Consider the following 27,280-nt stretch of genomic DNA (forward strand, 5'->3'; position numbering starts at 1 on the left):
GTAAGGCGTTTTTAGACGAAAAAAACGACCTTGTATAGTAAGGCGTTTTTAGCCCCCCAAAAATGACCATGTATAGTAAGGTGTTTTTTGCAGAAAAGAAAAGACCATGTATAGCAAGCGTTTTTAGCTGAAAAAAACGACCATGTATAGTAAGGAGTTTTTGGACGAAAAAAACGACCGTATATAGAAAGGCGTTTTTATGTGAAAAAAAAACCACCATGTATAGTAAGGCGTTTTCAGCCCCCAAAAAACGACCATGTATAGTAAGGCGTTTTTAGATGAAAAAACAACCATGTATAGTAAGGCGTTTTTTGCAGAAAAGAAAAGACCATGTATAGCAAGGCGTTTTTAGAAGAAAAAAAACGACCATGTATAGTAAGGCGTTATTGGGGCGCGGGAGCGGGGGTTGTGAACCTGACGCTTACTTCACTGCGGATTACGGAGGAATGGAACCAGTAAGTTTTTTTTTGAAAGATCGGAAATCAACTGCCACAAAGTGCAAAAATAGCAACGGCGTTCGTCCATCTCCTTGTGTTAATTTGCTGCTTCAGTGACACGCATCACTGAAGGAGGGGTTTGAGCTCAATGTAACCCCCCCCCCCCACCCCCCTTCCTTCTTGTACAAGTCGTGCGCCCACGCGCTGTTCAAATTATGAAGCATAATAGCGACAGTCATGCATTTCTAAAGGCTTTTCTTCCCACCTGACATGAATGTCGCCTTCCTGTTTATGTGTTCCCCACCTGCCCCCCCCCTCTCATATCTTATCTTTTGGACGGGAGGCACGTACGCAGCTGCTGGAGCATATCATTTCATTTCCACACCAAACTGTGCTGGTGTCTGATCATGCCTGCATTCAGGGGCGACCTACTGGGAAGGTGTTTGACGGAAACGACATCATTATTTATTCGAGGCGCACATGAAGCGGCTGATGTTTTATCCATCATCGCCTCCACTGTCGAGTGAGAGTGATGTCATCGAGCCAATGTCACATGACCTAACCCAGAAAATGGGCTGCGCCTAGTTTGAAACCCTAACCCTGCTTTGGAAATCTAATTTGACCCCCCCCCCCCCAACACACACACACTTAGAAGGCCTAACCCTAGTTGGAAACTCTTACTTTGAAAATCTAGTCATCCTTTGAAAGCCAATTGGAAAACCCATCCTACTGTGCAACCCGATGTTTGAAACCTAATCCTAGTTTGAAAGCCTAACACTTGGTTGGAATTGGAATTGGAAACCCTAACCCCACTTTGCAACCCTAATGTGAAACCCCCGATTCCAGTTTGAAAGACGGCCCCAACAAAATCGTGGCTGCGGCTCAACGACTTGAGACTGTGGTGGTCCTTTTTTCAAATATATTTTATTTGATTTGATATTGAGGCGGGTACAAGGGAAAAAGCAAAAGAACATGTCTTCATTGTTATCTGACGGAGGGGGTGGGGGGGGGGGAGAAGGAGCACGCTCCCCTCTGTGCGCGGCCGCCACACATCCGTTGTGGAGGCCAGGAGGACATGCAAGGGGATCCCGACGTGACTCGCAGAGTGAATGCACCAAAAATTTCACCCGACCACTTTTTAAAATCATCTTTCTTTGTTTTTTTTTTTTTTAATTATGAAAAAGGCAGTACACACACAGAGAGGTTACAAAGGACCGACGATATTGAAAGAAAAATAATTTGGGCTCCTCCTGCACACCGGAGCTCCTTCACACGGAACGCCTCGCGCATTCGACTTTACGAATACAAACAGAAATGAAAAACACTCGTCGCACACCACAAATCGTTATGCATATTCCACGAGACTTTTTTTTTAAAGTCTTTTTTTTTCTCCAAATAAATACAAAAGTTGGTTGTGGTGTCAACGTAAAAGGGCCAACATGATTATTGGACATTAGAAATTGCAATTTGGTCTTTTTTTTTTTTTTGTCTGAATGTGGGGCACCGCATTCTGGATAGAATGTCTATGTATACAGATATAAATATACACGTATATACATCAACACCAGCAGAATGTAAAAGAACCTGAGATACTCTCATGCACCTCATTTCCAGAAAACACTGGCCTCTGTGCCCGTTGAAATGAATGAAGTGACGTCACGACAACCTTGCAACCCTTTAACAGCAAAAAAAAAAAAAAAAAAAAAACACACACAAAAGAAATGATCAAAGCACAAAAAATGTTGAGCAGCAGAGATTTGGTCGAAGGCAAAGAAACAAGCACAACATCATCTGATGCCGCGTGCATGTGTGTCTGCAGAATTGGAAGCTTCTTAAAGGAAGACCATAAAAAGTGACAAGTTTAGCCTCGCAATATTTTGCCCCATATTACAACTTGATTGGTCGAAAATTGCAACTTGATTCCCATTGGGTATTTTTAAGCTTTTGTCAAAATATTACAGATTTTTCTTGTAAAATTCAGCTGAGGAAAATTAAAAACAATTTTCGAGGGTAGGGGCATAAAATAGCAACTAGAAGTACTTTTTTTTTAAGTTCAATGAATAAAAGTGCAATATTACAACAAAAATCTAAGTCTTAAGAATTCTTGGCGTTTATTTTGAATATTAATCAATGGAAAAATTACAACTACAAACATTTCCGTGAATTAGACTTTTTATTTTGAATTATTCCAATTTGACAAATGACTTTTGTTGTGATAAAAGAAAAAAAATATATCAGAACGTGAATCTTTCAAGAAAGATAAAAACTGGTAAAAAGCAGCACAATTTAGTAGTCGGTAAACAGCTGCGTGCATGCGTGTGTGTGTGTGTGTGTGTGTGAGAGACATGTCACTTCCCAAAAAAACCTCGTCACAACTGCAGACGGGCGTCTCTCGGATGAGGGCGACTGAACATCAGTTGAGGAGCAAAGCGGTCAAGTGCTCCCTAAAAATAAACCCAAAATATTCATTCCAAAAAATCAAATTGACATGTAAACAATTGGACGCTCCACATTTGCGCAAGTGCCGAAACACCACATCAGTGTGGTCAAATCGTTCAAAACTGCGTTAAAAAAAAAACAACAACAACTCCCAAATGAATAATTCGTTGCGTTAAAGTGACAGTTTCCTCTTCGAGTTTCCTGGCTGCCTCGCCAATTTTTTTTATTTTTTTTTAAACAAGACATCTCTGTACATTTTGCACGATATAATTCTCTTCGTCTTCTCTTTATAGTACAGAAACTCCTCTTCACATCATCACCTTCATGTCAGCAGGAGCTATGGTCTTTTTTTTGTGCTTATCACCAAAAGTTGCAGTGCAAAAAAAAAAAAAAAACCTAAACAATAATTATAATAATATTACAATAATTAATAGTGACTATTAACAGATTCTTTCGGGGGGAAAAAATGACAATTTTATGGCACAGCAGCCACACCATTCACATATAGTACAATAATAAAACAAAAAAAACAAACCAAAAAAACTGTTGGAGGCTTGCATAGCAACAGCAAGTTAAAAGAAGATATTTACAAGGAAAGTTGAGGTTAGAAAAGGGCGCTCACCGGAAATTGTGTGCTTTGTTGGACACAAAAAAAAAAACCACACAGTCCAAATTTTCCTCAAAGACAAAAACCATAGTGAGATGTACAATATGTCTGTGTCTATACATCATACGCGGACACTTCCATGTACACTTCCGACAGCCCGCCGCTCCGGTTGACAGTCGTCGTTGCCCTTGACAAAATGGGGGCGGGGGGACTCAACCATTACTTTTTTTTTTTGAAGATCTCATCCAGGTGAAACACTCTGTGAAGGTGAACGGGAAAAAAAAACAATAGTCATGGGCTGCCTAATTCACAACACTTAACAATAAATCCTCATCGTGCGTCACGGAGGTTAAAAAAGAAGTCAAAGTTGCGCCTTTCAAAATAAGACAAGCGCCGTTTTTGCACTTACATAGCTCTCCTGAGTACTGCCCTTGTCCGTTGGCGCCCAGGAAGTCGGCGTGCTCCATGGCCGTCCACTGCTGCGGCTGGCGCGGGCCTTCCTGCTTGCGGGGCCCCGTCGAGCCCTTGGAGGAGGCCGTGCCCGACGAGCTGTGGCCGCCCGGCGACGGGAAGGACGGTCGGTGGTACGGCAGGCAGCCCTCCTCTGAGCGCACAAACATTTGGAAACATGTCAGCGACCAGCGAAATCGATGGAGAGCGGCGCTCTTTTATCCCACGGGTTCATTCCGAAATCGGCAAATGGAGTCATTTTGGTGGGGCTAGCCAGGGCCAGAGTGGCTAACTTGCCGCGCCGTGAATTTTCCGCCTTGTTCAGCCTGCTTTATTGAATGTTTGGGCTGCTATAGTCTCCTCTCTGACAAGCTAAGCTAACTAGCATCCCCAACACCCCTTCAGCCCAATCAGCACTTGGGGTTAGCTTAGCTCCATACAGAGGAAGCGCAATCAAAAGTAAAGATTGATAACAGAAAGAAAGACTGGCAAGGAAAAGGAAAAGGGCTCCGCTTGAGAAACCAAACTCAAAAAGCAGGTGAGCTGTGATTGGCTGTTACCTGAGCAACTGTGATGTCATTTTCAGTCGCCCGCAAGTGGCAAAATGGCTGCCGCCTGACATGACAAAAACCGGCGGACTTCTCCACTGAATTCAAATCCCGGAAATGCAATAATGTGCCGTGTGGAGGCGGATGCAACATTTTGTAAAGAACATTTTCGGAGTTGACTTCCCCTTTAAAGAAAAGCAACGGTATCCAAAGAAGGCAAGGAAAAACCTCAACAGAGATATCGGCCTAACGATGGAACCTCAGACAGAAAGCCAACTCTGTAGCCTGACCGTCTGCGTCGGGAGATTTGCTTGAGGCGGAGTGTGGCGGCGACGACGACAACGGTCCGTTCCCAACACCGCCAGCCTCACTAGCACCAATAGCTAGCATGTCAACGCGTCTTTCCGCCGACTTCAGACGGGCGCACCCAGATGGGAGGCCGGATCCGTCTGCTGTCGTCGCGGGAACTACAAAAGCCAAAGTCATTTGCGGGCAGTTTGGGAGAAGCAGCGCTTGCCAAACGCTGGCAGGAGCAGCGACGAGGGGGGGGGGGCTCGCCGGGCAGAGTTGAGCTGGCACATTTGCCGGAGCCAGCGCTAGTGTCAGACAGTGCCATCTGTTGACCGCACTGCAGCATGAGCGCTAACTTTCACACCGGAGGAGCAAGCGAGAGAGCGCGTGAGCGACTGCTCGGCGATATGAGCAGCCTCCGTCAATTGCCACTCTTCCAGGAAGTCGAAAATACTAAAACATGCCTCACAAACAGAGCAAATGGAGGCTTCTTTGGCTTTTTGGGTGATGCCATCGCCGATTGGTACCATCGATGGCTGTCATGGAGAAGTTCTTTACTCACCCATCCATTCATTCCTGTATTCATTCATTCATCTTCCGTACCGCTTGATCCTCACTAGGGTCGCGGGGGGTGCTGGAGCCTATCCCAGCTGTCTCCGGGCAGTAGGCGGGGGACACCCTGAATCAGTTGCCAGCCAATCGCAGGGCACACAGAGACGAACAACCATTCGCACTCACACTCACGCCTAGGGACAATTTAGAGTGTTCAATCAGCCTGCCACGCATGTTTTTGGAATGTGGGAGGAAACCGGAGCACCCGGAGAAAACCCACGCAGGCCCGGGGAGAACATGCAAACTCCACACAGGGAAGCCGGAGCTGGAATTGAACCCGGTACCTCTGCACTGTGAAGCCGACGTGCTAACCACTGGGCTACCGGGCCGCCGGAGGAAAATTATTTGCTATTTATTAACCGCCTACAAAAAATGAATGGATCTTGAAAATGACCATTCGCGACATCCCTTAGACCCGACAGAGAAATGTAACTTGATTGAATTAGATGAACAATGGCCTATCGTCGGGCTCATTTGACAAAACTTCTGAGGATCAATGGCACTGGCGCTGCTTTTGTTTGTTTTCCCTTCAAATTTTCCAGGGGGCGCTACTGAGTGAGTGGCACGTACCATTTTTGTGAATTCGCCGGGCGTCGTCGGAGCCCAGCCGCTCCTGAGCCTGGCGGTGATGCTCCAGAGTGGCGCGCGCCATCTGCCTGTCGTCCGCCGTTCCGGACGGCGGTCCCGACATGGGCGGGCGCTCCAGCGACGTGGCCTTCCTCTCCGGAGGCGGGATCATGCTGTTGATGCAGCGGCCCGTCTGGGCTCGGGCCTGGCCCTGGCCGGGCGGGGGCTCGGGAGGGGGAGGTAGGTCTGTTTTGCCCCCCCAAAAAAAGAATAGATTTTTTTTTTAAATTACAATTATTTTGGTGTGTCCGACAGGTCGTCTTTTGTCTTTTTAAATCTCACCGCACTTTTAATTCCGTGACAAAACCGGGTGTCATTTTTGTTGAGCAGTGTTGTCGGTATCTGCTGAATGTCATTTCAAGTACCTTCAAATCCAATTTTGTTCCAAGCAGGTAACTAGTAAAATAGCCAAATTACTTATTAAAGCAAGTAATCAGTAAATAAGTTACCCAAGATTTTCTTTGACAGGAGGTAACCAGTAAAGTAACTTTTTAAAGCAAGCCATCAGTAGAGTAACTAAGTTACTTGTTCAAGCAAAGAAAAATCAGTGAAGTAACTGCGGAAAAACTGCAGCTGACGCCCCTTCAAACGCAAACAGCACAAAAGGGTGAACGGGTTTTCAATGGACAGGAAACTCCTAAAAAAGAAAAAAAAAAACATATCAAGCACCCACCGTCCGCAGCGGCGTCTCTGCGGTGGGGCGCCGAGGCCTGGTTGCGGGGTTTGCGCGGCGGCCTGGCGGCCCTCTGGTGGCCCAGGCTGTGCGTTCCCACTGTGCTGCCATCTGTGGAGAACGGGCTGCCGGGCCGCTGCCTGTGAGGCGCGCCTTTGTCTGCCGGGCGACGGAAAAACACAACAAGCAAGCGCGACGTTAGCATGAGAGCAGACGCTGCCGCGGAGGACGCGGGTCCGCGAAGCCGGCGAGTCGAAGCGATCGGAGTCGGAAGCCAGGAGAAGCGAGAAGACCCGGCCGGCCGGCGCCACCCAAAACGGGGCCATGCGCAAAGCGGGCATCCGTACGGAAGAGGAGCACTCGCAGAGCAGAAAGGAAGAAGAAAGGCGCGGCCCAGAGGGTAGAAGGTCCGGGCTCTTGCCGGCACACCGACCTCTTTTACAGCGGCCGCGCTTGCTGAGGCTGGTGCCGTCCAGCCGGTAGCCCGCCTTGTCGGCGGCGGCCACCAGGGCCTGCGCAAAGCTGCAGTGGGTAAAGATGGAGCCGTCCGACGAGCTGGCCACGCTGGAGCGCCGGCTGGAGAAATTGCGCTCGTCCTCCGAGGCCGAGCCCCAGCCGTTGGCCATGGAGCCTGCAACACCACAGTTGTCGCCGCCGGCAGTGAAGCAAACGTCTCTCTCCTCCGAGTGTTTGGCCGAGGTTCAAACGCACGGAAATCGGTCTTTACTGGGGCCCTACCTTGGTGTGACGGCGACGGTTCGGTACGGGAAGGGAACAATAAGCCATTTTTCATTTGCAAAAACAACAACAACACATTTACTAAAATCTTTTTTTCCCCCTTTCATAGAAGTGCAACATCAATACAATGCATCAATAGCCACAAAACGTCCGCTAGTCAGAGGTTGAGCTACACTGCATTTGTTTGCGGAGTAGATGTATGGATCAAGCGGGAGGCACTTGCGCTTCCTGATCCCAAGTGTATCAAAAACTCACATTTTACAACTTTAGCTTACAATGCTCTTCTGCAAGTCTGCATTTACTATTTGAGTCACTGCACAGATATCGCCAACTAGTGGCTTGGCATGCCCAGTACAACAGTTGGTTATCTTCTAATTGAAACTTTCCACAACCACAAAGAAAAAAAAAAAGTGATTTTTGCCAGCTTGTGGTGGTGTACCCAAAAAGTCAACTTTGCCCTCAAGCTGCGCTCCCCCACACGCTTGCCTTGTTAGCACTCTGCCCCTCTCAAACAAGCGAGTTCGGAGCACTTGGGCGGGAACCACTGAAGAATTGTGTGCCAAAGCGGGCCCCACAGAAAGCTGTCACATTACTGCTCTCGTGCTCGCCAAAGTCCCAGATTTTTACTGGCGGGTTAACACCCCTCCCCCCCTTTTTTTTTAACGCCCTTCTCCAAATGTGGCATTGAAGATAAAGAAATACAGAGCAGAAAATGCAGAGACATTCAATTCAACTCTTTTCAGCTAACTGAATAAGAAGCCTTAAAAGATGTACTGACAGTTGCCTAGATGTCTACGATTTACACGATAAATTATGACCCCCCCCCCCCCCCCAAGAAAAATGTTTTTGAATGTCCTCCCTTAAATAGAAACAGCTCCCATAATATCTGATTTGGAAAAAAATGCACTGTGGTAAATGTGCCCACAGCAAACGTTTTCATAAAGGTGTTAAAAAAAAGTTCACATTTTCTGATTCAAAACATCATAATTCATATTATTCTTTGCTAAAAAGGTCGTTGTGCTTACAACGGGCCCTCCGTTCTTGCTTTCCCTTTTTATAATAATAATAATCATGCATTTGATTTATAAGCGCCTATCAAAACACTCAAGGACACTTTACAATCAAGAACAAAACAATAAAACCACTGAGAAAATCAACAATAAAGATGCAATTTAAACGGCGTTTGCAAGTTGGGATGGGTGTCTTCATGACGGGATTTGAATGTGTGAAGAGAATCCACATTACGGATGTTGTACACGTTCAAAAGCAATGGCTGTAAATCGAACCTCGCTAACAAGTAGTTTGAGATTTCTTCTGGAGATCGTTTAGCTAGCTCGGAGCCCCGCGGATTAGCAGAGCAATGCTGCTAAACTCGTGCTAACGCTCTGATTAGCATATGAAAAGATCGCGAAAATCGGCTACCTTTGTAAATCGAACCTCGCTAACAAGTAGTTTGAGATTTCTGCTGGAGATCGTTTAGCTAGCTCGCAGCCCCGCGGATTAGCAGAGCAATGCTGCTAAATTCGTGCTAACGCTCTAATTAGCATATGAAAAGATCGCGAAAACGCCTCGGCTACCTTTGTCACAACCGAGGCTTGCTTTTACGCCTCTTCTTTGGCATTGCTCAATTTGTGGGGCCTTTTTTTTTCATGTTCATTTGTCGTTTAATCACTCAACATTTTCGTTCCAGTTGTTCACTTGGAACCTGTCAAGTCCAACACACCCAGTATATCCAAAACCTCGCGAGAACTATATTGAAAACTTCAATTTCAGAACAGGCAAGAATGGATCAAATCACACCAGGAACGACTTTCCTATTACTCTGGGCATCTTATGGCATTATTTGTTCCTCTTTCCACACAAGACAAAACCCCCCAAAACATTTGAATATTTTCCTTTCCTTTGGTCTCTTTACTGCAGCCCATGTAAAACAAACCACAGCCTTCACCAAGCGCGACTCTTTGAATGCGCAAGGGCATGACGACACTCTGACACAGTTTCAAACACGTGTTGACATGTTCAACCATGAGGCTGCCCTCTTGGAAGTCACCAGTTTTGAACTACAGTAACAGTACATAGAAGGCTGCTTCGCAGAGTCCCAAGTTAGGAGCAGACTTGACAAGACCAGGCATCAAAAGAGGCGAACGAACGCCTGAACCGCTGCAATATGGATGGCGAGGGATGGGAAGATGATTATGACTTATTTAGATACAGGGGCAAATCCCCTTCAAAGAGTTTCCACTTCAAGAGTTGCGCAAAGGTTGCAACATATTTTCACTTCAGCTGCAGTCACAAAGTTCTCAGATGAAAGGAAACTTCTCCAAAACGTACGCTTGCGTGAGCTACGGGGAAGCTATCAGGCGCCCACCCTCTCTCAGCAACCATTTAAAAAATTTTATTTGACTTTTTTCTACAGTTGAGGTGCTCACTACTTTGCAGCCTCCATCTTGCCTCTCCCTTTGAAATTCCTTTCAGACGTTCACCGGGAGACAGAAAGACAGCCATTTCCAGCGGGTCCAATCGCCGCGCGAAGAATCGCGGCGATAATGAAGTGGGGGCAGTGGCAGGCAAAAAAAGCTGCCGCGGCTTTGGAGGTGGAACACTGCCTCGGCATATCACATCACAGAATTACTTTTTTTTTGGCTCCACTTAATTTCCCCCCCGCCCCTCAACAGCCACTTTACATTCGATGAAATAGCGGGCGCAATCAAAACTGCTGTAATTTGATAAAAATTCAATCAGGTTTTCTCTTTAAGCTCAAAGGGGGAACGTTGCTCCGATTTTTAAAACCAACTCTGGATGACTTTTGACGCTCAAATTGAGGGGAAGGAAAAACTTTCACCCCAACGAGCATGCGGCGACCGCTATGGTGCGGTTTGGAAGATGACGACTGCTCTGGCTTGTGTTAACACAGTCGCGACGTGTCAAATTAGCTCAAGTCACTCCCGTCGACGGCTTCACAATTCAAAGGAAAGGGGCCATGAACTTTTCATGGTTTGGCACCCAATGTAGTAAAGCAAATCCAGTTTCGAAACCGACAGACAAATAAGAACACGACCCGGACTGGGAATGCGCACGCCAAAAACAACCCGGCAAGCGTGTTCTTTGTTGCCTTGGTCTTTGAAAAAAGCAAAAAGTGCTCTTTTCACACAACCGACCATTCAGTTGGGGACGGTGACAATGGCCCGGCGTGTCTCGAGTCCCCTCCCTTAAACACAAGTGAAGTTCTGCCACCGATGACATGGGGGGGAAAAAATCTGTCAAGTCAGATTTGAATGCTGATCAAAGCGAAAATTTTTCGGTTACAAGCGGCCGAAATGAGTTTTCTCCGCAGGGTGTCCGGGCTCTCCCTTAGAGATAAGGTGAGGAGCTCGGTCATCCGGGAGGGGCTCAGAGTCGAGCCGCTTCTCCTCCACATCGAGAGGAGCCAGATGAGGTGGCTTGGGCATCTGATTCGGATGCCTCCTGAGCGCCTCCCCGGTGAGGTGTTCCGGTCATGTCCCACCGGGAGGAGACCCCGAGGAAGACCCAGGACACGCTGGAGAGACTATGTCACCCTGCTGGCCTGGGAACGACTCGGGATCCCCCGGGGAGAGCTGGAAGAAGTAGCTAGGGAGAGGGAAGTCTGGGCTTCCCTGCTAAAGCTGTTGCCCCCGCGATCCGGCCCCGGCCCATAAGCGGTAGATGATGGATGGATGGATGGATAAAGCGAAAATTGACCCGCTGAGTCCAAAGTTGCATTCTCGTGTTGTGTCCGGCACCCAATCGGTCAGTATTGAAGAGGATTGCGGCGCCAGGGACACGCGAATGCGCAAAATGAACACCCGCGAGGGTCCTCACTGAAAAGGTTTCGGATGAGACTCGGCTTTCTGACGCAAAGTGCCGTTTCTGTGTCGCTCGGAAACAATGACAAATCCATCGAAGCTCGTCAGGAAGCTTCTGGCTCTTTGTACGGTGGCCGCAAATAAATCTTCCGCCGTCGCTATCTGGGCAGTATTGCTCCCCACTCGGGGTGTCGAGCGATGTGACCGACGAGCAGATAGATGAGAAGAAATAGTGCCGTCTTCTGGGTAATACAGTGCAGGCGAGATACGGCGGATTAGGGCGCAGTCGCCGCTTTATATTCCCTTAAATACATCAGTAGCAGCATGTGTCAGCACAAGCAAAACCGCACTTCCATCATGCCGCGGAAAAAGTACTTTAGCCGCCGCCGAAGGGCCGCGGCAGCCAGCCAAATCTTTTATTCCTTTCAGATATTTTCCGCCTGTTTTTTTTTCCATCCCCCCTCCGCTTTCCCCACATACATTTCCCGATTGGCTTTCTCCACTTTCACTGAGCGAAGGAGCAAGGCGTCGCCGTTTTTACAGCGCAAAAGCCACTTGGATGGCCAAACAGCGCTCGTTTCTTTTATGCGCGACATTGCCGCGGTCAGCGCGTTAGCCACGTTGTGCCCTTCGCGCGTCCCGCCCCGCCCCGCCTCCCTGGGTTTTGACAGATGGCTGTTAAAGTTTTCAGAGAGTTGTAAAAATGGAAATGGTCCGGAATGGAAATAGGCACTGCCACACGTGAATTTTATTTCAAATCTCCTCCATGAGATACGGCCGCGTGGCGCCAGACTCCCTGTTCATTTCCCTCTCACTCTCCTGTTTAAAATTCATGGACTTTCTTATCGTTTTTTTTTAGTTCTTTTTTTCTTGTGGGTGAGCGGGGGGAGGAGGGGATAATTATAACCCCCCCCCCCCCCCGAGTGTGCCAGCGGTGCTTAAAAACTTGATTGAGGGACATTGGGTGCGCATGTTCTCATCTAAATGAACACATTGCGGAGGCACGGGCAACACGCCGCATGAACAACAACAATCAGGCGAGTGTCACGGGAGATGACAAAACAACTGAGACATGACGCCGCAGCGGAGTTCTTCGTGGATAGAAAATAACACTCATTAAGCACGGAGGAAGGCGGGGGGGAAAAAGCGTCATGATTCAAAATCCACCAAAAGAGGCGCATGTTGAAATAAGACCTTTGAAAGGTAAAATACGGCGACCCAAAATTGATGCGGTGCTCACAAAGAAGTAAAACAAGTTCAAATGAACTGCTGAGAAAATGTCCAAAGGTCGCACAGATGAAAAGAAAAACGTATACACACACACAAACTACCATTAAAAACTAATTAAGAAGACCATAAATCAAGTAGAAGGTCAAAATGTGAATATCCTTCAGTTTTGTTGCTTAGAACTGTGGTCCCCATTTGGTATCGGGGCGCGCAGAGACTCCACCAAGATCTTTCTTTTTGCCGAGCGCCGGCCAGTGAAAACAACAAATTCAGCAAAGGTACTGCAAATCAACACGCCGCTGACGGGCATCCGTGACTTCCGAAGACGAAGCTTTTTGGAGGACTGAAATGTGGGCTCACCCGTCAAAGAGCTGTCCAGGTTGTCCATGCTGGAACCGGGCGTGTGCTCGATTCCTCGGGGATGCCTGGCCCCGTAGCCTTCGTCTTCCTCGTCGTCATCTTCCTCGTCGTCCTCGTCCGCCAGGTCCGTCTCCAGGTCGGACACCATTGTGCTTGACACGTAGCCTACCGGAGGCGCCGGGGCCTGTGGGGGAAGGGACCCCACTTGCACGTGCCTGTCGTGGACCCGGGAAAGCGAGGACCGCAACATTAACATGTGGATGAATGTTGCGCCACAATACCGCTAGGCTGACATGCTAACACGACGACCCGTTGGCTGCGGGCTGTCGCGGTGCCCCGACCGCCACTGTTCCATGTTCGTCTGACACGCCGAAGGCTTGTAATTATCGGCCACCTCCGAGCAACAATAGTCATTATGACGGCTAACATGACATCTCCTTGCTGACAATGAGACCCCCGCCCCCCCTTGGCACCCGTACCAATGAATGCCAGAACGTCCTCGTTCCGGACAGAAAGGAGCCTGGCCTTCGGGTGACTTGCATCAACACAACAGGCCGGGAATGTGAATGTGTGTGTGTGTGTGTGCGTGTGCGTGCGCCTGTATGTGTGTAAAAACGAGGACGCGGGGTCCGTCCGTCTGCAAGCACGCTGCTAAGAGTGCCATTAAAATGAAATGATTAATGGGTTTATCTCCACTGCGCACACAGGCGACACAAAGAGTCGCTGTTAGAGCAACAACAGAATCAATCCTGCCGCCTCTGGCAAATACGCATACAGTAAGCATTTTTACATCACACGCACACATACACACTCAGTGTGTGTGTATGTGTGTGTGTGTTTACGTTGTCAGGCCGAAGCAGTGGATCTTATTTAATGGTCTGGCAATTTGTTTCTTCCGCTACCTGCAAACAATGTTTTGTTTTGTGTCATGCTAACGTTCTATATTGGGTTATTGCTAATATTGTGATTGTAGGCAGTTAGCGCTATTAAGCTAACTTTTGATTTGGGTTGGCAGCCACTTTACCGAAACACAAATAAGGACATCTTTCCAGTATCTATATTTCTAATTCGTTATTGTACGCAGCATATTTTAAGTCTCCTTCAAAACTGTCCGTTTTGAATAAATGACAATGGTCAATGGCAAATTTTAACCAGAAATGGCTTGATGTGTTCTTAAAAAATTTTTTTTAAATCCTTCAAGCAACACTTGCATTTTTTAAAATATTTTCTTGTTTTGAACATGATTTGATGACATGATGATATATTTTACCCCGCATTGTAATTTTTGCTATGTTGTTTCAGAAAAAAAAATTCCCGTTGCTGAACCGAACCCTTCATTCCAAAATATGACTAAATCTATTCCTATATCACGAAATATGGTTATTATTATTATGAAACCTTGATGTGGTTGAGGATAAATGAAGGCAGATTAGGAATTAAGCAAAAAAAGAATAAAAGTTTACTTGCATCTGTGATTAAAAAAAAAATTTGCTCACCACAGTTCTTATTATATTCATGAATTTGGTACGGAATTCTATTAAGTTCGCAACAGGTTTGTCCCAAAACCGTAACACCGTGCCAGTTGAATCAAAGGCTTCGCGAGCTAGCAAAGCAAAGAAAGCGCGTCGTATGCGGGCGTCTCGGGCTAACGTAATCCAGCAAAGGTCTGGTCGTCGACGGCAGCTTACCACGTCTGCTTGGCCACGTCCATTTGGTAGGCTCGCGTCAGCTCGTCCAGATGGGCCTGCAGCATGGGCTGCATCTCGTCCCTCGGCGACGGTGTGAGGGTGGCCGTCGACTGCTGGCCGAAAGAGACGGCGGCCGGGGAGGAGGCCACCCCGCGGACGGGCGGGGTGGGCACCCGCTCCTCCTCTTCCTCCAGCTCGTCCTCCATGCCCTGGTGGAGGTACGTCTGCACCGGCATCGGCGGACCCCAGCCGTCGCCCTCATATCTGGCCGGGGAATGGAAGGTGGATTTCGGATTTAAACAAACAACAAAAAATGGATGCACACAAAAGGAAGAAACTAACAAGCAATGGAAATGCGAAACCAAAAAAGACAGCTCCCTATAGAGTTGACCTACACATCCTTATGGTTCAGCACCCACTGATTTGCATATTCGCGTATATGTTTCACAAGCTGCTGATATTTTGCCGAGCCTAAACAAGGGGAACGTTGAAAAATGCTCACCGAACTGGAGCAGACTGTACTATACTGTAATTTGAGCAAATGCAGCAACCGTGACCGCAAAATGCGCACGGAACCGGCCTCTTTTTAGAAATTTCCATATAGAGGGATATTCCATGACAACCATATATCAGGTGCACTGTTGATTTTTGAGAAAACGGCAAGATTTTAAGTGCACCTCAGAGTCTGAAAAACGGTACTTGGACAAAAACAGGACCGTCATGCTTGAAAACGGGCAGTGTGGGGAACGCGTTTGGGCCGAATGATGACAAACGCAATTTGAATTGCACCACCAGGAGAACGGGAAAACTTGTCTTTTTGCCGTTTTCACCGAACCGCGCCGATGCAGTCGGGCCGAGCTAGTCGCTAACTGCCCCTTATAGCAGAATGAAGAAAGCGTTCATTATAGAAATTTGTCAGTACACACGCGTGTAGGACATTACACTTTTAATCGGCTGCCATGAGGAGATTTACAGCGCACATGGCACCTCATTTGGCAGCCGGCCTGTTAAAGCGGATGACTCTTCCAGATTGCAAATGGCGAACGAGGGGACACGCGAGCTACCGGACCGAGGAAAGCGACTCACCGGAGGTGTTCGGTGGTCCGCGGCACTCAAAAAGACTCTAAAGCGGAACCCGGACATAAGAGATTCCATTTGAAACCGTCTGCGCCGTCGACGGTTTATTCCGCGGTCATGGAGTGGGCTACCGGGGTTAAGAATTTTCAACAGGGGTGATTTTAAATGGATTTCGTCAGCACGGCCGTCGGTCGAAAAGTAATTTGGGAGTTGTGGTCGGTCCTTTTACTTCGCTCCTCGGCGATGAGATTACGTTTTTTACGGCTCCCCTGCATTGGCCGAAACGCGAGGCTAGCTAACAAGTCAGCTGCTCCTAACCCTCCTTCTCCATTCTCCCCGGTTCCTACCCACCTATTCTCTGCATTCACATACCCATCTGTCCACCAAATCTCCATCTTAATCCAGAAGTCCAAATCCTCTACTTGTCAACTTGACCCTCTCCCTACTGTTTTAGTCAAAGCTTCTATCACCCGGCCCTCTCCCTTCTCATCACTAACATTATTCAAACGTCCCTCTCTACTGGCATTGTACCATCCCATCTCAAAACTGCTGCCGTCACTCCCATACTGAAGAAACCTGGCTCTGATCCCTCCGACTTGAACAACTTTCGTCCCATATCAAACCTTCCGTTCATCTCCAAACTTCTAGAAAAAACAGTAGCTGCTCAACTTCACACCCATCTTTCCTCCAATAACCTCTACGAACAATTTCAATCTGGCTTCCGTCCCCTCCATAGTACCGAAACTGCCCTCCTCAAAATATGCAATGACCTTCTTCTCTCTGCTGACTCCGGTTCACTCGCCATCCTCCTCCTGCTTGACCTCATTGCAGCCTTTGACACCATCTCTCACTCCATCCTCCTCGACAGACTCTCCTCCATTGGCATCACCAGCATCCCCCTCTCCTGGTTCCGCTCCCATCTTTCTGACCGCACCCAGTTTATCCAGCTCAAACGTTTTAGATCTCACCCCTTTCCCCTCACTTCAGGTGTTCCTCAGGGTTCTGTCCTTGGCCCATTGCTATTTCTAATCTATCTTCTTCCCCTTGGTAATATCTTCAGGAAACATCACATTCACTTTCATTGCTACGCGGATGACACCCAGCTCTACATCTCTATCAAACCTAATACCATACTTCCACCATCCTCCCTAACCAACTGCCTGAAGGAATTAAAATCTTGGTTCACCTCGAAACCTCGAAATATTTGGTCGAAAAATGATTTGGTCGTGAACAGAGACGTTGGAAAAGGGAGGTTTGACTGTACAAAAAATAAAAGAAAAAAAGAAATGGGCTTAATAGTTCCGAACATAACTCAAGCCACAAATCCACTTCAGAAACTCTCCCAGTTGGCAGACAAGGGATGGAAAGCAAGACCACCCGAGATTTGTTGAAGACGTTGCGATGCCTCGAACTTTAGACGCAGCATTATGCGCTGCACTTAATGCAAGTTGAAGTTTGCGGACTGTTATAAAATAGCTTCACTTTTAGCACACAAAACCACAAGCTGTTTTTTTTAAAATTGCACACAAAAAACTCTCGTACTAATAATTACAACTAAACTACGACAAAGCATTTTCCTCAAACTCATAAAAACACAGAAAGAAAAGAAAATTTCTTGCGAAATAAAAATTATTGCAACTTTGCAAGTGACGCCATCTCTTGAAACCCACCCTCCTGCTTCGTGGTGCTCGTTGGGGTAGTGGTCCATGTCGGTGCCCGGAAGCGGGTGGATGGGGGGAGGGGGTAAGGGAACATTGGCCCAGGTGGAGCCGGTGGCTTTCGGGGCTTTGGAACCGGCCTTGGTCTTCTTCTTCTTTCCTCCTTTGCCACCTAAAACAAATCACTTGTGTTAGAGGACCAAGCTGAGACGGACGTTTTCGCAGCAGCGAAAATGGAGCCTTTCAACAAGATGCTGCCTACACACCAAAAAAAAAAAAAAAGAAAAAAAAAAATCCAAGGTCGTCGGATGAAAAGCAACTTGCCATCGAACGACAGGCTGAAAAGCCGCCCATCGCCATAGAAACAGCGGCGAGGAGCCGTCCGCAGACCTTGGTGCTCCACCCATTGCTCGCCCTTCTTTCTTTCACTACACGCTTTTGGTTTCACGGGAGGGGGGTGGGGGTGGGGGGGGGGCTCTCTGCAGCCTCATCATAATGAATGGTGGAGTCAGTGTGGTCCTCGTGCATTTCGCCCTCAGTCCATTACTTCTTTCATTTCTTTTATTACACCGGAGAGCCGCCAACCTCCGGCCCCCCCCCCACCCCTCCCCAGCCATCTTCACCCGCATCCTTCCAAAACCTGCCCCCCCCCCCCCGTTGCGTCCATCTTTGTAATGATGCCGGCCGGCTTGGCAGCAGGTTTCAGACAAGCACCACCCCACCCCCCCTTTTTTTTTCTCCACTCTTCAAAGAACACATTTTGGTTGCGGCTCCTCCGCTTTTCTCTCTTTACTCATTCAATGCCAAAGACAATTTTTCACATGGTTTTTTTTAAGTATCCGGGCATTTAATTCCAAGGATGTCAATTTACTTGTATATTCCCCCCCCCCCCCCCCCACAAGGTAGGATTAAAAAAAGGAAATGAAAATAGCTGGCACGGAATGAGTTAAAGACATTTATGTGCCATTTTAGCCGTGTTGATTGAATCCGGGTTCATCTTAGCTCTTCGCACGGCATCAAAAATAAATGGCCCGTTGAAAGCCACGGAAAATGACCCCCGCCCACCCCACCCACACACACACACACAACATTTCTACCTCAGAACTATCATTAATCATTTTAAAACCATATTTGCCGTGTTCACCGTCCGGACATTTGATGCAGACGTACTCGGTGGGTCAAAGTATGACGGCCAAAGTATGGGATTGCTTTCAACCCCAAAAAAAGAAACTTTGACGTCATTGCTGTTCAAAACAAATTCGTCAGCGGAGGAATCCGAATGAATCTCCTTCGACTTTACTTCAGACGCGGACTGAATTGCCATGCGCTCCTTGGGAGTGTTTCCATGTTGTCTTTGTGCCTGAGCAATAACGACAGCACTAATTGACACGAAGCCCATTCTTCTTCTTCTAGGAAAGGTCTGGTGGTCTGGCACCCGAGAACTCCCCCCCCCCCCCCCCCCGCCCCAAATATGAAAAGTAGAGAGCGCGAGGGCTGCGGCCAGGCAGCCAAGCACGAATTACAGAAGCGGGCCTCCGCCGCCGGCGCGCAAAGCGGCGGGCGCCTTTCTAAATATAGACGCCGCTTTGGGTATTTATACCCCGAGGTTTTTCGGGGCACTCCCAAGCATAAAAGTGGCGGATTTGCAACCCGGACGCTCGCCGTGTTTTCATTGGGTGCCGAGGAGGGGAAGCTGCACATAACTCACCGGGCGAAGACGGCTATCAAAATAACCGTCAAGCATCTCCGATTTGATTTGGCTTCACGCACACCAAAAAAAATAACAAAAGAAAAATGGCGGTCAGGTGAGACGAGAGCGGCCGACTATGCCGTGCGCTTACGACGGCAGCAACTCCGCGGAACTGGCTCTCAGGACTCGCTCTGGTTGGTCTGCATCCGTACGTGGAGCGAAATTATATATAAGTATTCAACACTTGAGTCGTCAGCGATACCCCCCCCCCCCCACCCCCTGTGTCTGATTTGTACTTTGCAAACGGCGGTTGCTTTTTACGGTTAGAATAACATTTTGGTGTTGCGTTCAGGGGCACGCGTCTCTCCAAAGACCAGGATGACTTCCCGCTTTACAAATGCCACGACCGCCGCAGCCAAACGGTGGCATCACGTGGCTAACGACAGCCGCGCGCTGTTCTTCTGCTTCCTCGTCGGGGGGGAAAAGGGAGCCGTCCACTCGAGGCTCGTCGGGCTCAAGTGGACGTCGATTAATTGGGGCGCGGCGCCGATTTGAGGCAACGTCGTCCGGCGATAACAACATGAAAGCGGAGGAGGGGGAGCGGCAGAGCGAAGCCGGTGAAGGGATGGCATTCATCAAAAGATGTCGGCCTTGTACATGCAAATTCCAAAGCAATGGAGCAATTAGAGGAGCTGTCAATCACCAGGCGGAGTTCCCCCTGGGGGGGGGCGGGAGGGGGGCGTGTCCCCGGAAAAAAACAAAACAAAGAAAACCAACCTGAGAGGCTGCCGCTTCGCTCTGAGCTGTTGTGAGAGCTGGTGGTGCTGAAATCTTGCGAGTGGTTGTGCGGAATTCGATTAGACAGCCCGTCGGTCAGTCGGTAGTCGGGAATGAAAAGGAGGGCTACAAGTGGGTGAGGCCAAAGGGGGGGGGAAGAAAAAAAAGGGGGGGAGGAGAAGCAAAGCATCACTGTGGCGTCAGGTGACAGGCAGCACAAGCGCATGCAAACAAACGCATGCAGTTCGAGCACCCAGCAAGCATGATAGCGAGGTCTCAATAACGAGGGGGAAGTGGGCAAGGGAGGGGGGGGGTCAGGGCGAGGATTCCTGTGCACGTTGTGGGTCAAATTGACCCGTGTTAATATTTGAACCATCCAGGTATATTGCGGGTCAATTTGACCCATTCTAAAAGATTACATTGCGCATATATATATATACATTCATTCATCTTCCGAGCCGCTTGATCCTCACTAGGGTCGCGGGGGGGGGGGGGGGGGGGGGGCTGGAGCCTATCCCAGCTGTCTTCGGGCAGTAGGCGGGGGACACCCTGAATCGGTTGCCAGCCAATCGCAGGGCACACAGAGACGAACAACCATTCGCACTCACACTCACACCTAGGGACAATTTAGAGCGTCCAATCAGCCTGCCATGCACGTTTTTGGAATGTGGGAGGAAACCGGAGCACCCGGAGAAAACCCACGCAAGCCCGGGGAGAACATGCAAACTCCACACAGGGAGGCCGGAGCTGGAATCGAACCCGGTACCTCTGCACTGTGAAGCCGACGTGCTAACCACTGGCCTACCGGGCCGCCCTGTGTATATATATATATATGTATATATGTATGTACTGTATATGAAATACACCGCAGAACCATAGAAACAAACGCGGAGGCTTCATTTCGAGCTAATCGTGTTTGTCATAAAAACAACAGGTGCAAATAGTCCCACCATCCTTCGACTGGACACGTGCGCGTTATACGGCGACAAAGTCGCCTTCTCGGGGTTGTTCACAAATGAGATCATACATATGGATGAGGACTCCTGATCCGGCCATTTGCAAGTAATTAATCGGCGGGTGTTTCACCGTATGAGCGGAGCATCGGTGAATTATGGCGCAGAGAGCGCAGCTCGTTTACTTGAGTCGGGAGGAAATGGAAACGGTCCAAAGAAGGTTCCGAGACAGGCTCGGAGCGCTTCCGAGCGACTGCCGAGGCTCTCGGACGGGAAGAGCCATCGAGCGCCACGTTGAAAGGGGGGCGGGGCCACGGGTCGGCTTCGCCACTTACTGTTGTTGCAGGAGTTCTTGTCGGGCAGCGAGTAGCCCAGGTTGGCCATCTCCTGCTTGGCCTGGAGCGAGGCCTTCCACTGGGCCTCGGGCAGCTCCACGGCCAGCTCGTGGATGCTGCCCGAGTGCAGGATCTGAGTGGTGGCGTACGGCGTGGCCTGCGACGCTTGGCCCGGGCTGCCGTAGTTGCCTTTGGTGGTGAAATCGATGCTGCTGTAGATGGCGCCGTCCGACAGCATGGTGCCCGTCTTGTCCCCCTGGATGTCTGCAAGAAGGCAAATCTTAAGAATACGGGAGCTGCTTGGTGACCGGCCGTCCGTCCATTTCCCGACGGGGTCACGCGGCGGCCGGGGCCCCATCTCGGCCCGCTTTGGCCAAAGGGGCGGCCGACAATTTATCTCCCGCATTTGACTTGGGACCAGTTCGCGAGCGACCGGTCGATGGCGATCGATGTATCGGGAACCCCTGATTTAGAGCATCGGTGTGCAAACTATCGCCAGGGGACCATTAGTGGCCCCGCCATCCATTTTTCAATGCCACATACTAAAAAAAAAAAAATCAATGAGTGCCATGAAACGGGCGGGGGGAGGGGGGGGTGGAGGCATTCACATCCCTGGGCGGGAGGAAGTGGTCGATGGGGACGACAACTACTACTAATAAATTCATTTTTGACACCGCGGCACTTTTACAGAGATGCAAATGAACTTTGAAAATGACGTTTCTCTTCATAACACCGTAGCTTCTCAAAGGTCAGATGAAGAGCGCCCCCCCCCCCCCTTTGTTTTGGGTCTCAATGTAGGGATGGGCTATCGTCGGCACCGCACCGAACCGGGGCACCTTAACATCTTGAGGGGCACCTCCTCAAGCATTTGCCTCCCCCCCCCCACTTCATGTTTTTGTTTTCATGTCCTACTGCATGTTGAGGACCGCGATTGGTCTTCATTGCGATGCAGAGTGGCGGGACGCTTTATTGCGCAATCCCCAAATCAATTCAATCCATCATCAATCAGCACCTTTTCTGCAAAGCTGTCGTGTAGCCGTTTTGAAGGACCGCAAACATTTCCCCGATGTTCCAGCGAGGCAATTCTTTGAGATGGCCAAGCCCCAGTGTGGACCATCCAAATTTGTATGCGTAAAGCACAACGCTTGCTCTGCGTGAGAGCGAGCCCGGGAAGGATAGCAGCCATCCCCCCCACCCCGCTTGCTTGCCCAGCCAAGGGGAGATGATGTAGAGCCGCGGCAGAAGCGGGCGCGCATCTGCGCCACTCAAGCTGCGCCTGTCCTTCACGACTGGCTGCTTCTCTCACCATCCTTTCACACAGCAACCCCCCCCCCCCCACCCCCCTCCCACTCCCAACTCCCATTCTGCTACTCAAATGTATGAGCCTGCGGACGGCAACAGGATGAAATGTTCTCCAGTGGTCACCGCGGCGACGGCGGAGGGTTTGCACCGGGGGCGTCCTCGGCAGAGACGCCCAGGATGAATGCGGGTCGTCATCTTGTGGGTAAACGAGACATGGCGCTCACCTCCCCGGCCAAAATTGCCGAGATCGTTGGGTCCCCCGGAGGTGCTGTTGACGGGCAAGCTGGAGGCGGGCCAGGAGTCGGCCAACCAGGGGTAGCCCGGGTCGCTGGCGTTCAGTAGGCCTGGCCGGCTGGGAAGGGGCACAAGATCAGAGAGCAGCTTTTAGTCAAAAGTGGCAACAAATTGGGAACCCCCCCTCACCTCAATCCTTGTCCAACTCTAAAACCCCAACCTCCAATTGAGCTGCTGGCGAAAATCAGGAGCGTGGTGGAGGAGGTGGCTCCACTGAACAGGTGTTGTAAGGGACGCCAAGCATAAAAATCAGCCACTAAGAGTGTAACGTGTCACGGGTGACTGCAGCGGGGGCCGTTAAGGCCACTTAACTGTACGATCACGTCAGAGCTTCGTTCGTGTGGGGGGGCGACACAGGCGGCAGTTAAGTGAGGACCAGAAATGCAGAATGTGAGCGTGCGGGCTCATCAGGGTTCTGATTTTGTTCCTCGATCCAATTTTAGATTGCCCATCGACCAATTTGACCAAATTCCAACCGGGAATTTCACTCCTGACCCAAGGACACTCATCCTGAAAAAACATTCACACAGGTAACATGTTTTGTTTTTTGGGGGGGGGGGGGGGGGGGTTAATTGCTCCCTCTCTCTGGAATGAGCTCCCACTGAACATTGGGCAAGCGTCCTCGCTGGCCATCTTCAAAGCCCTCCTCCAAACTCACTTGTTTTCTTTGGCGTTCGACTCAGCATGACTTCGATTTGTTCTTGATTTTACCGCTTGGTGCTTTCTACCGCCTTTATTACCGATTTGTCTGTTTATTGTGCGTGTTAAATTGCTGCATGTACAGCACTTTGCATGCAGCGATGGCTGTTTGAAAGTGCTCCAGAAATACTCTTGACTTGACTTGAGGGAATACCCCCCCCCCCCCCCTCAAAAAAAAATGTCTTCAATTGAATGGAACCTGCGAATTTTGCTCTAATTTGACCACACATGGATACATCAACTACACTTGACCCCCAAGCCCAAAGCCAGGACCAGGACCAGGGCGTAATATGCACCAACCCTATACCCTATCCTAATCCAAGCCCTTAGACCTAGCCCCAAACCCAACACCCTACCCGATCCTAACTATCCTAAACCCAAATTCCGAATCAAAGCGAACCCAGACCCAGAACCAACCCATCCATCAATCCATTCTCTAGCACTTATGCGGGTTAGGATCGTGGTGGCAACAAGCCAGACCTCCCTCTTAAACCCACGCCCACCTAACCCCAACTCCCAATCCCTAAAGCCACTCGAACCCAAAATCTGAGACCTGATATTGCTGGCCCCCCCAAACCCCCCAACCTTATCATCTAAACTGCAATGACGCACAGCTGGACACCTTGGGAAAGACCAAAAAAACCCAACAACAATAAAAAACAAAGGTCACTCGTTCCAACAACATTTGCAGGGACAGATGCTCATATTTGCTTGTGCAAAACAAACACACACACACACACACACACACACACACACACACACACACACACACACACACACACACACAAAATTCAACATGGCATTATTACACTTGGCTTTGAACCCATCACGTCGTGATCACAGCAAGCGCACACCATCCAAGCGTGACTTCCACATGTGAGAAACAGCCACAATATGCTTTCATCCTTTTTCACCCCGCACCCGTCAGCCCGTATTTAAAGCGGGGGAGGGGGCGGGGGGGGGGCACGTCTATGCCCGCCGGTGCTGCGTGTCGAACCGGCACGTGCAGTCAGTGGGGCTGCAGAGCACCGGCGCTTCGCAGCCCGGCTGCCTGGTGGGTCCTTCTTGTCTCAGCTCCAGTAGGAGCTGAGGAGCGGGCTTTGAGCTAAAGGAAAGGAGGGGGGAGTGTGGGGGGGGGGACACCTGCAGCCGCGAGGACGAGATGCTACAGGGTCTAATGAGAAGCGAGACCGGGGTGGCGGGGAGGGTTTTACATTCACAGCGGCCCTGGCGAGCGTCGCTGGGTTCCTGAATGCTAAAGCAGGCCCGTGGGGGGAGAGCAGTCATTCAAATTGATGGCTGCGCCTCAGACACGTCCTCACCGCCGACTGCTCGCACTCGACCGTGACCTCATACACTTTCCTCCACTGAAAGTCAAGTTTTTTACCACTGGGGGCCAACAGGGTTTGGTGTGTCCTCTTGCGCTAAAGGCCACGTTGGAAAATTAGTCTTGCTTGTCCTCCTGCGCGCAATAATGTGTGTGTGTGTGTGTGTGTGTGTGCGTGTGTGTGTGTGTGTGTGGCCCTTCCCCGCCAGCCCAGCAGACAGTTTGAAAGACGAGCACCTGACAGCTGAATGGCTGCGTCGTCCTTGTATCCGTCACACCGCAGCACTTCCCGCTCGGGATAATTAGAATAAGACTGATTTCTACTGGGGATATTTGTTGTACACACACACACACACACACACACACACACACACACACACACACACACCGCATCTGTGTGTGTGTGTGTGGAGGATGTGCTGCTCTTGGGGATGGGTGGTCATACATCTAATGAAGAGTTGACACCTGACTTTTAATCCCCCCCCCCGCCTGACCCAGGATGGATGGCAACCTTGGCGGATGAAATTTCATTGGCATCGCGTTGGGCTGGCTAAAAAAAAAAAAAAAAAAAAAAAAACGAGTGTCGTAAATACGGCAAGCGAGGATGATATTAAACGGAGGGAAAGTTTCATTTATCAGGGGTTTGAGGGTCTTTGGGGCTGAACGCAGCTTGGATTAAAAAGCATTGTCCAGAGTTCGCGCGTCAAACAATGGAGATGGCGTGGAACAAAAAAAAAAAAAAAAAAAAAAATAGGGGGGCAAATGCAAATCACTATGGCAACAATGTAAACGCAACACATCTTGTAAAGTAAATCGTTGCTGAAACACAGATCAGAGCTAAGATTGGTGAAGTTATTACGAAGAACCAATGAAGCAAATGGTTGCCTTTGATGAATTTCAAAAAAAAAAAAATAATCAAATCGGGCAATCTGCTGCCTATTCATCTTCCGCGAATCGTTGACGTTCGGGCGTGGCAATTTGGCGCTGGCCAATAGGAAAGCCGAAAGAGACACGGCTTCATTTGCGATTGTCTGATTAATGCAAAAAAGAAAAGACAAGAAAAAAAAAAACACGCTCACCCAACCCAAAAGCCGCACGTTGTGATGCGGGTGCGCAGATGGGGAAGCTGCGACCTCTGCAAGACGACAACGCGGATGGGAGAGCTCCTGCCTGGAGGCGGCGGCTATGCTCTGCTAATTTGACGGGGGGGGGGGGGGCGTCGCTTGCGTTCCAATCCCGAAAAGCCAAAAGTGCGCTTGCCATGTCTAAGTCATCAACTTGGTTTGACATTGACGTTTGGAAGCACCAGACAGCTGTTAGCAACAACGCCGAAGACTTGAACTCTGCAACCAATCGCATTCACCCAAACTAAATGGGAGGAGTCTTCGCTAACTCATTTTTACATTGTATTTTCTTACTGTCTGTACAGTGTCTGTGCATTAATATTATTATCATTATTCCCATACTCCGACTCGCAATACAGTCGGGTAAAAAAGAACCTCATTTGGGGGGAAATTGTGGAGGAGTGGATGGCTCCGTTTTGGATCCAGATTTCTGTCTTCCGAGCCGCTTGATCCTCACTAGGGTCGCGGGGGGGTGCTGGAGCCTATCCCAGCCGTCTCCGGGCAGTAGGCGGGGGACACCCTGAATCGGTTGCCAGCACAGGGCACAGAAACAAACAACCATTCGCACTCACATTCACACCTCGGACAATTTAGAGCGTCCAATCAGCCTGCCATGCATGTTTTTGGAATGTGGGAGGAAACCGGAGCACCCAGAGAAAACCCACGCAGGCCCGGGGAGAACATGCAAATTCCACACAGGGAGGCCGGAGCTGGAATCGAACCCGGTACCTCTGCACTGTGAAGCCCACGTGCTAACCACTGGACTACCGGGCCGCCCTCAGATTTCTGTAAATTTTTTTTAAAACGCACCAATAAGCACGCACATAAGTGATGTCACTTGAGATGCTCTCTGCAGACCTTCCGCGAACACGCACCCGGATGGAGCGGTCGGTCCGCACGAGCCGCACGCATACACCCCGCGCAAGCAGGCGGACACGCAACCTTTCTCCGGGGTAATTATTTTTACATTATTACACGTGCTCAGATCCCGGCCGCCCGCGCGAGGTGACAGGCAAATTTATCACTGCGGAGGGCTCCTGGCTTTGCCCGCAAAGATAAATGACAAAATAAAAGCCCTCTCTGCTTAAATTGTTTCGCTTAATTCCGCCAAAGAGATGGATGAGTTCATCTAAGCCACGCGCAAAGGCGCCGGGATGCAACCGGAATGCATATTTTTGCTTTTTGAGGAACGGGAAAGAGCCACAGCCGTACCAAAGGCAGTCGGCCGGCGGGCGGCGGTGGCGGGACGCATCTCTTGCTTTGCGAGACTTTTTGGTGGCTCTTTTTTGGTGGCTCTTTTTTGTTTGCGGTGTGCCAGTGGCTGCTAATGTCTCGGGACAAGCCAAAGTTGTGTTGCCTTTTTTTTGTTGTGGTTGTTGTTGTACTCACCTCCCATTGCTCATCAGGCCACCGTCGACTCTCTGGAACGTCACTGCAGCGGGAGAAAAAGACAAAGTGGGCGCATATTAACTTTCCATGATTGCATTTTGTCCCCCCCCCCCCCCAAAAAAAAAGTCCAATAA

The 27,280-nt window shown here is 49.5% G+C and overlaps 1 protein-coding gene across 2 annotated transcripts; it reads right to left on the minus strand.

The window, feature by feature from the left end:
* Positions 1-1,903: 1,903 nt before the first annotated feature.
* LOC127608557 (roundabout homolog 2-like) lies at positions 1,904-27,280 on the minus strand. Of its 2 annotated transcripts, none has more exons than XM_052077697.1 (12): positions 27,147-27,280; positions 22,538-22,665; positions 21,012-21,275; positions 19,724-19,849; positions 17,269-17,428; positions 14,522-14,785; positions 12,834-13,048; positions 7,118-7,315; positions 6,685-6,843; positions 5,955-6,197; positions 3,893-4,087; positions 1,904-2,881 (listed from the first exon to the last, which is right to left on the minus strand). In XM_052077697.1, the coding sequence occupies exons 1-12, from the start codon at positions 27,158-27,160 to the stop codon at positions 2,871-2,873; spliced, it is 1,977 nt and encodes a 658-aa protein (XP_051933657.1). In that variant the 5' UTR covers positions 27,161-27,280; the 3' UTR covers positions 1,904-2,870. The 2 variants fall into 2 exon arrangements, with proteins under 2 accessions (XP_051933657.1, XP_051933658.1); XM_052077698.1 differs by having other exon boundaries at positions 1,904-3,742.

The sequence above is a fragment of the Hippocampus zosterae genome, chromosome 10, assembly GCF_025434085.1.
Source record: "Hippocampus zosterae strain Florida chromosome 10, ASM2543408v3, whole genome shotgun sequence".
Lineage (NCBI taxonomy): Eukaryota > Metazoa > Chordata > Actinopteri > Syngnathiformes > Syngnathidae > Hippocampus > Hippocampus zosterae.

Bases quoted from the DNA above. Each gene is read 5' to 3' on its own strand.
- LOC127608557 (XM_052077697.1), bottom strand. The intron at 19,850-21,011 runs GTAAGTGGCGAA...ACCCACTTGTAG, and splicing joins CAAGAACTCCTGCAACAACA to CCCTCCTTTTCATTCCCGAC. The intron at 4,088-5,954 runs GTACGTGCCACT...TTGTGCGCTCAG, and splicing joins CCGGCGAATTCACAAAAATG to AGGAGGGCTGCCTGCCGTAC.